The 10,093-nt window shown below is 40.1% G+C and overlaps 1 protein-coding gene across 1 annotated transcript; it reads left to right on the plus strand.

Annotated features, from left to right (window-relative positions):
• Window positions 1-1,304: 1,304 nt before the first annotated feature.
• On the plus strand, window positions 1,305-2,790 carry LOC141057018 (galanin receptor 2a-like). Its single transcript, XM_073553489.1, has one exon. It carries the CDS (start codon window positions 1,438-1,440, stop codon window positions 2,788-2,790), a length of 1,353 nt encoding a protein of 450 aa, XP_073409590.1. The 5' UTR covers window positions 1,305-1,437.
• The last annotated feature ends 7,303 nt before the right edge of the window (window positions 2,791-10,093 follow it).

Genomic DNA, 10,093 nt, shown 5'->3' on the forward strand with positions numbered 1-10,093 from the left:
CACGTCTGTACGCCCTCTGCCTAAACAGGTCAAGTGCAGAGAGATGGAAGATGGGGACGACGAGGAGTCCAGACTAGTACAGGGATTCCCTAGCGAGGAGACTTATTTAATTGTTTTAAAGGTTGGGAGCAATTTTTGGGGAGCACTATACTCTGGAGAATGATATATGGGGCCCACCATACACTGGAGCATTCCAAAGGTGGACATCAGACACTGGAGCAGCATTTTTGCAGGGCCCATTATACACTGGAGCATTAGAAATGGGGCCCATTATATATGGAGCATTATTTGGGCCCATAAGACAGTGGAGCTTCATCCATGGGGACCAACATATACTGTAGCATTATGTGGAGCTCATCATATACTGTATCGAACATTATATGGGACCAATGATTCTGTATGGAGAAATATATGGGCCTCATTACTCAGTATGGCGCACTAAGCACTGGCCATAATACTGTATGGAGTTATATACTGTCCATTTTTGGAGCTATTGGAGAATTTAAAATGGATATCAGTCATGTGATGTAAGAAGTGAAGTATTTTTCATTGTACTATGCAAATAGCGTTCTCTGCCGTATCAGAGGATCATGAATTGTGGCATGTGTTAAAGGAGCCCATTGACACTCTTTGGCCCTGGGCCCACGAAAATCTGGAGCCAGCACTACCCCTCCCACAACTTTAGCCAAATAACCCCCATTTTTCAGTGCCTAACTGTTATTATAAAGTAAATTAAGGTTGACAAGCTTCAGTAATAAGAATTGATGTTTTTGGCATTAAAATGGGCACTGTAGGTGTTTTTCCTGTCCTCCACTCACTTCCGACTTTTCTTCCCCATTGACTTGCATTGGGTTTCGTGTTTCAGTCGGCCTTCGACTTTTCACGATAATCGGCCGATTTCGTTCTACCTGACTTTTGCGAAAGTGGGGTTTCATGAAACCCGACTCGACCCGAAAAAAGGCAAAGTCGCTCATCTCTAGTGGCAACATGTTGATGAATCTACAATATAAAATAGTATCTGTGCTCTGTACATTACAAATCCAAGGGGATGTCCTGTGTTTCCAACCCGTTTTATCTTGACACTTAATTTTTATTTGCTCATAATTTCTTAATTATCTTGACAGTAAATTTCCTAGACTCCGAAGAAGGCGTCACCTAAAGAGCATCCCTTTAAAGTCAAGTATTCACAATTTATTTATTACCTCTCTTTCATCAGATATACACTGCCTTTTTCGATAAAGTACATTAAAAATAACAACCACTAATCCATATTTATTGTTTTTTTTCTCTTTCAGAGTTGAACTTTTTTGCTCGCATCATGCAAAAGCCATATTTAGCGTCTGAAGAGAGCAGAATAGTAGGAGGCGATACCAAATTCTGCCAATTAAATCTTGCGCTAAAATTATCAACGACCTGTTCACCCGCCTAAAGAAAGCAATGAATTCCTCTCATCAAACGCACATGTACAACTATTCTCTTCAAGATTTCCTCAATAAGGGCAATCTGTCCATGCACACCTTTGGAAATGACAGTCAAGAACTGGATATTGAGGAGTTGGAGAAAATGCTTTTCCTATTTGTTAAGGAACCAGTGACTATAAGCCTCATCGCCATGTACATCGTGTCCTTTGTCGTGGGCATCATCGGCAATATAATGTCTATTAAAGTGTTGACTAGGAAACGGACTGGTAGGACATCCAGTTTGAGCGCCACCAAAAGTCTCCTTATAAATTTGGCCATCTGTGACCTCATGGTGGTCTGTGTGTGTATGCCCATCACAGTTGGCAACCTGATCTACAAAGCCTGGGTATTCGGAGACTTCCTCTGTAGGGCAGTGCCATTTATCCAAGCTGTGTCTGTTTCGGCAAGTGTATTAAGTCTTACGGTCATCAGTGTGAATAGGTATTATAATGTCCATAACCCACTAAATGCACGATCCTTTGTCACCCAGAAGAAAATCTACTGCTCGATAGTGGTGGTATGGCTCATATCCTCCAGTATCTGCTTGCCTCTAATATTTATGAATAAAAGAGATGAGATTGAGATCGCCCAAGGACTTCCTTTGGTCTCCGCAATTTGCACAGAGGTCTGGCCTGATGTCGTGTTCAAGCAAGCGTACAATTTCCTCCTCTTCTGTTCTTTGTATTGCTTACCTGTTCTTTTCAATTTGATCATTTGCTTCCTTACGATACGTAAATTATGGAGCTCTTCGGCCAATTTTAAAGATTGTGACTCCAGGAACCAGTCGTTACCAGTGTCCCGACTAAAAATTAGGAAAAAAATTGCCAAAATGGTGGTTGCCTTGGTGTCGCTGTTTGCGGCTTCTTGGCTTCCAGTTTACATGTTGGATATCTGGATTGACTTTAATATTCCAGAGCCATCTCAAGATGATACGCCATCACCTTGGATTCTTCAATTGAGGCCTTTCGCTCAATGGCTAGGACTGACGAACTCTAGTCTTAATCCAATATGTTATTGCTTTGTTGGTGACCTCTACCGGTCAGCAAAGCACATGAAGAGTATGTACCACAATCGAATGGTTTCTCTCTTTAGTTTCTCATTTTCTGATGGATCTCCAACGTCAATACCTAAACTGTTATCTTACAGGAACTCTTTACATTCCACTAAAAGGTCCAAACTGAACTGTCCATTATCGATGGGGGATAAATGCGAAAACTGCTATCCTGAGATCAGTGTGAGTGAAACACCTGATATTAGCACTCACTCTGTCCTAGGGAAAGGTCTTATTGACCTACGAGTGTCAATGGTCATTCACTCCTGTAAAGATTAATTGTGCAAGAATTTCCACTAACGACTATAATTTCCATTATAGATCCATGAACAAAACAGTGACATTTCATTGTCAGTACATTGACTTCTTCTACTGTATTTCAATTATCATGACTAATTTACCTACCAGCTACTCTAAGTAGACATAAGAGATACATCTGATTAAGATAAATTGATCAAAGAAGTTCAGACGGGTCGAACGAACAGATCACATTACGATTTATCAGAGAAAGTAACTGAACCCAATGCAAATGATCTGATATGGAAACTGTGTGAATTCTATGTACTGTAGCCTTCTCACTATTTATACTCTTGGCATGACAAATACACAATGTACAGTACTATGTAAAAGTTTTAGGCAGGTGTGGAAAAAATGCTGCAAAGTAAGGCCCCCATTCACAGGTCCGTTTTTAAGAACCGCAAATACAGACACACGCACACCGATTGTATTCAATGGTGGTGAGCACATGTCAGGTATTTCACACTAACACACAGCCGGCGTGAAAAACCTGCAGGCTTGTCCTTTTTTTCACGCACACGGATGAAATGCAGGCTGCACATGTGCACACTGATGACATTCGTGTGTCATCGGTGTGACACGTACCAGCGTCTGAGAGAAAGCAGTACAGATATTCCCATGCGCTGAATTAAACTCATCATTGTGGCCTGGTCTCCCTGCAATCAGCGAGAACAGGAGACACTGATGTGAGTTGGAGTCAGCACCCGCTGTGTGCGTGTGTATCGTGTATTAAATAAATAAATGAATAAATAAAAAACTGCGTGAGGTTCCCCTTCATTTTCCTAACCACTTAAGGGAAAGACGACAGCTGGGGACTGATGTTAATATTCAGGGAAAGGGCCAATAGCCATAAAGGTACCCAGCATATTAACAACAGCTCACAGCTGTTTGCTTAGCCTTTACTGGTTATCATAGGGGGGACACCAAAAAAGAAATTACATAGGGTCCCCCATTTATTTACTAACCAGCAAAGACTAAACAGACAGCTGCATGCTGCTATTATATTATGCTATGGATATTGACCTCCCAGACTAAGAACATCAGCCCTCAGGCATCCCAGAAAATTAGGCATCCATTAGATGCACCAATTCAACTCTTCCCATTTGTCCTCATACAGTGGCAATTGGGGTAATAGTATTGGAGTTGATGTCAGCTTTGTAATGTCATCTGACATCAAACCCAGGGGTTAGTAGTTGATAGGCATCTATCAGACACCCTCATTACTAACCCGATAATCAAATTTAATAAAGACACTAACAGAGTTAAATCTTTTAACTGAAATAAACACTTTCTGATCCTCTTTTACGCATTTATTTACCAAAAAAATAAAAAAGCAAAGTTATACTCACCTTTCCACCAATAATCCATAATGCTTATGACCCAAGAAGATCCCCAACTCAGCTACATGCAGATGGTGTGATGAGCATACCAGTGATGCAAAAGCACACCATGCCAGTCAGAACACACGGAGCTGATTATGAGAACCGCTGTTTGTGAACGGCAGTAACCTTGATGATGCCTCTCCATTACTAACCCCTTGACTTGATGTCAGTGGACATAAAAATGCTGACATCAACCACATAACTGTTACCCCACTTGCGGATGGATGCACCATTTCAGTGCTTGCTGAGGCTGATGTTCTTAGTTTGGGAGGGGGCCAATATTCATGGCACCATCCCAGAACATTAATAGCAGCACAGAACTGTCTGTTTAGCCTTTGCTGGTTAATAGATGTAGGGATGATCTCACATCATTTCTTCTTTGGGGTCCCCTTTAATTACCAGTAAATGTTAATAAAACAGCGTTGAGCTGATATTAATATGCTGGGTACCTTTAAGGCTATTGGCCCTTTCCCAGAATATTAACATCAGCCCCCAGCTGTCGGTTTTCCCTCAGCTGGTTAGGAAAATGAAGGGGGACCCTAGCCATTTTTTTATTTTTATTTATTTAATACATAATATACACAAACAGCAGGATCTGACTCCCATTCCCATCAGCATCACCTGGTCGTGATGATCGTAGGAAGACTTGGTGAATATAATGAGAGCTGCATTCAGCACCCGGCTCCTGGGAACAGCCCTAACTCTACTACTTTCCCAGGCGCTGGTACGTGTCACACTCATGCAGCAAATGGATGGCACAAATTTGCCACATGTATATTACACATGGACACACAGACACACGGACATGGATAGCACCAGTACTGGTGAAGGGGACCTAATAATGGTTCCAGAAATAGAAATATTAATACTTTATTTATATAAAATAGCAAAATGCAAAGTGAATGAACAAAAGAGAAATCTAAATCACATCAATATTTAGTGACCATCCTTTGCCTTCAAATCAGCATGTATTCTTTTCGGTCACGTACAAAGTTTTCAAAAAAACTCAGAATATCTTGGAAACCACAGATCTTCTGTGTATGAGGTTTGTGCAAATCCTTCTGTCTTTTCACATAATACGACACAGACTCTATGATGTGGGGAATCAGGACTATATGGAGGTCATCTCATCATTTCAAGGACTCAGTCTTCATGTTTTCTCTTAAGATAGTTCTCAATAACATTGACGGTAAGTTTAGTGTCGTCGTCCTGCTGCAGAATAAATTTGGAGCCAGTAGGATGCTTCCCTGATGGTATTGTATGACCTTCAGTACAAAGAAGAACAAGGAGTCCTGGAAGTGATGATGTTGCTGCCACAGAGCCCTGATCTCTGCAACATTCCGTCTGTGTGGGCTTGTATGAAGAGATAGAAGGATTTATACTACCTCATACACAGAAGATCTGTGGTTATTTCTCCAAGATGTTTGGGACAATCTCCCTGCCAAGTTCCTTAAAAAATTATGTGCAAGTACAAGTACCTAAAAGAAGTGATGCTGTTTTGAAGGCAAATGGTGGACACAGCAAATATTGATTGGATTTAGAGTTCTCTTTTCTTCATTCGCTTTACATTTTGTTAATTGATAAAAAATAAACTATTAACACTTCTATTTTTAGACATTTATTTCATGAAAATGAGAATAATAAAAAGGAGTCCATCAGCCAAATGAGACAGTATAAACTAACCACATAGTTTTGTAATGGACATAGTCGCTAGAAAAATGTCACCTTTAGCGTTCTAATCGCTGTCTCTATTCTGCAGAAAGTGAAGTTTAATTAAATATGCTAATTAGGGTCCTCAGTGTACTCTTGGTGTAACTAAAAGGGTCAGTCTACTGTTCCACCCAATAGTTTAGCATGTCCCTCCTCCCTCACTTGTGATTTACCAGCCATGCAAACCCAGTATGTCATATGGTGCACTGCGCCTCTTGGTCACGCTAAGGGTGCACCAAGTACTTTAATTAACTTATTTGCTTAATCTTTTGTTTAACAGAAAGGAGGCAGAGAATAGAGCACTAAAGGTGCAATTTTTACAGGAGCTTGATGTGCTTAGGTTATACTGTCTACAAGAATTAGAACGCATGTAGGAGAAAACTCATTTTCAAATGCCTTATTAGAGAATAATTGGGATAATAGTGACTTCCCCATTCAAAACCCCGATTGGTTCAAAGAACGTCTCTTCCACTGGAGGACCTGGTACGCCCATGCATTACACCAACAGCCTATTGCTTTTCAATTAGAGACTTGCAATGCCTCTTTTGCCCTGGGGAGGCGGTGCAGGGTAATTAAACACTTGTAGCCTGGTTCCTTCATAGAGTTGATCAACTTGATTCCCAGCAGCAGGACACTCTCCGATTATGTTCTTGCAAGGGAACCCTTCGCGGAAAAAGAAAAAATGTCTGGTTATGGTGTAGTTCATGGATTAATGGAACAATAACATACATCTGGGGTCTTAATTATGGTATGCCAGATTAATAGTGGTGGTATCAGCCAACTATTCAATGTGTATCCCATGATGATAGAATTTTGACATGCCCCAAGCTTTTGCTTTCACTGGATATAACCGTATACTGGAGATAAGTGACTTATTCCCGTCTCCCCATTGACAACAATACAGTGTACTCTCAGCCTAGCTGAGCATGCATGTGTATGACAGCTATCTAAAGAGCATGACCAGCTTTATACTTTGTCTTGCATGGGACGACTAGATTAAGGTGACGGGAAGGACTGGATTATGTTTAATATACTTGACCACTCATGGATAGCCATTTGTACAGGTGACAACCCAACAAACATGGTAGTCTATATTCAGTATTGAAGGTTGTACAATCTGAATCCATGCTCTACATTTATCCAAGAAAGAAAGAGCATGCACAGTACTTCTTAAACTAAGTGTAACCCCATCCCACAATGACTTCATACTGCTACGAATTGTAAAAGCAGCATATCCCAATCTGCTACTTGACCGTTAAGGGGGTTGCTCATCCAAGAAAAAGATACTTAAAACAGCTCAGAAAGTTGTAAAATGTAAAATATATATATATACATATATATATAAAATATATATAAAATGTCATATTCAATCTTATAATTCTACCATTCTGGTTTTGATGTTTCCCGGTAGCCCGTCAGTTCTTGTACAACCTGCAGCTTCCTGGTTGGTCAATCAGAGATTGGCTGCAGTGGTACCTTGGCTAGATGGCACTTGATCATCTGCAAAGAACTGCAGAGACTTTGGGTGTCGACTTGCTACATGACCACCCAACCAGTAATTGGCTCTAGCAGTCATGTGAGTAGAAGGTATAAGATTATTTGCTGGGCATGGGTAAAGTTGAGCAAGGGCGGATATACCATTGGTGCAACCTCTGCAGCTGCACAGGAGTCCAAGAAGTAAGAGGGACTAAATCCAGCGCCAAAGTAGGTGGATTTGTATATAAAGGTGAACAATTGGATTGCAAACAGTCTATATATTGTTCTTGCAGAAGGGTGCCCTTTAGAGATGAGCAAACCCAAACGTAAAAGTTCGTGGTTCACACCGGACAGATAGTGTTTGGTGCTTAATGCCGAGCATGGGTCTCTCCTGGAAGTCAGTTGCAAAGTTTGGAGTTCGGGGGGAAGTCTGTCGCAGAGAAAGAAAAGTATTTTTTTTCCGGGCTTCAAAGTTCGGGTCCCCATTGTTTTCAGTGGGGTTTAGGTTCTGGTTGAAGTTCGGGTACAGTTCTGGTTTAGACTAAAGTTCATTCGGGTACCATAACCCGAACATCCACGGGTCCGCTCATCCCTAGTACTCGTCAGTTTGTGTCCGTCCCTGAAGTTGGGTATGACGTTTTCTATATTATATAACTTTACGAGCTTTTTTATGGATAGAAAACCCTTTTAAGTATTTAACGGCAGCGGGCATTAATTTATTAGTTTAGATGTTCTGTACAGTTTTATTTTTTGTTTTTCCGAGTGATGAATCTTTTACTTGTTTTTTATACAATATGCGGGGATATTTATGCCATTTATATGAATGTATATTGAGATATAATATATATATATGATAAAGCCAAATATATAGTTTGATTGCATGTAGAAGAGTCCAAGAGAAGATATTTTATGAAACGCAAAGAAACTTTTTTGATATCTATAATAACAATGTAAAGAATATATACAAATAAGATATAACGACTATTATAAAGTAATGATACCATTTATATATAGCACATATTATAATTTTTTTTTACTGTTTTTTTGCTGTTGTGAAAAAATATATATACATGGCCATTTTGTTACAGAAACAGTGCCACATCTGACTACAGGTTATGTCTGGTATTGCAGCTCAACCCCATTCAGTTCAATAGAGCTGAGCTGTAATACCTTCATAATTAAAGGCATATTCTTCTAATCAAAGGCTCTCGTTAAAGTACGGATTCCTCTTTTAAATAATAATTGGGTAATTCTAAGGAAAACTAAAAGAAATGGTTTTAAACATCCTGTTTTTACATTTATATGTTTTTCATTTTAAAAGCAGAAATGAAAAAGATCCTGGTATCTGGATTTTTTTTTATTATTTTACCCCATCACCCCCATTTTTTGCACATATTGGTTTATTCCCTTGATGCAATCGGTCGGATCCAAATGTTGTCCATTTGGGGGTTTGAACTGGAACAGACCACTTTGTGTATACGGGGTTCTGATTTAATAAAAAAACATATAATTTTGTTAATCTCTTTTTTTTGTTATAGGATATAAACTAAACCGAGGCAGTAAATAAAATAATTTCCAAAATACACAGCGTGAGATTACCCAATGTTGTATAAATTGAGAAGATATACTTTCAAGGTCCTTTAAAGGTTAACATAACAGATGAGGTTGTAAAACTACGTACGGTATTTATTTGTATTTTTTCATGAGCATGGAATAAATTTTTTTATAAAAAATAACTGTTGAGTCATTGATTTTCTCTGTAAATAAAATGATTATAGGGGTGCAAAGATTTCAGTCGCATATACGCCTTGGATCCTAAAGAAGACCCAACGGATCCACTGTGTCATATGAGGAGATCAGGCTTTAGGGTTTAGGGCCCTGTGACAGATTTTACATTGGTGGCCAAAGAGCTTCAAGTAACTCTCCCATACTTACCAGTAGTCACAATTCTGCTGGGGCGGGTCCATGAGTCAAGTCATGACTGGGTGGATTTTAGCTAAAACACACCCATGAAGAATCATTTTGGTTATTTGGGGGTGTTCCTTGGGGATGGTAACACTAGGCAATAGTGTTGTGAGTTCATTTTTCCCTTCACCATTGAGGTCTGATGAACTCCCTCCTCTGGTGAAGGAAGGTAGTGAGGCTGATTATCAAACACCTGGGCAGCTAGATGATGACTGGGTGGCTGGAATTGAGGACTGGATATAAGGCTGCCGACGCCCTTCTTCCTGGCTGGTGACTTTCCTGCTGGATTCTTGGAGACCAGTCTGATTCCTGCATCTCAAAGCTAAGTTTTTCTTCTCTGCTTTGTACGCTTCAGTTTTGTTTTTGTTTTGCCTTGTTTTTTGGGAGATCTGCCATCCCCGGCCGGGGGTGAGCTGAATTCCATTTTTGTCTCTGATCTGTTGATCTTTTGCTCTGTCTTCAGAATATACCTGAGTGCTGATATAGTCTTTTGAAGCCTAGCGACTTCAGGGCCTGTTTTTCCTATCAGTCGGTTGGCTCATTTTGATAGGGTTTTTGCGGATGGCAGACAGCAGCTTTCCTATCCTGTCCTATGTAGTTAGCTTGGGCCCCATCATTTGCTCAAACCTATCTTTCTATCTGTGTTAGTGTTTTCATCTTGCTTCACCGTCATTATATGTTGGGGGCTGCCTTTTGCTTTGGGTCTGCTCTGGGGCAGTTTAGTTTTTCCCCTTTCTGTCTTTAGGCTGTGT

The sequence above is a fragment of the Dendrobates tinctorius genome, unplaced genomic scaffold (assembly GCF_039654945.1).
Source record: "Dendrobates tinctorius isolate UK_male_01 unplaced genomic scaffold, ASM3965494v1 ptg000202l, whole genome shotgun sequence".
NCBI classification, from domain to species: domain Eukaryota; kingdom Metazoa; phylum Chordata; class Amphibia; order Anura; family Dendrobatidae; genus Dendrobates; species Dendrobates tinctorius.

What these genes read in the sequence shown, in the direction of transcription:
- LOC141057018 (XM_073553489.1), top strand. Translation starts at nt 1,438, where the DNA reads ATGAATTCCTCTCATCAAACGCACATGTACAACTATTCTCTTCAAGAT.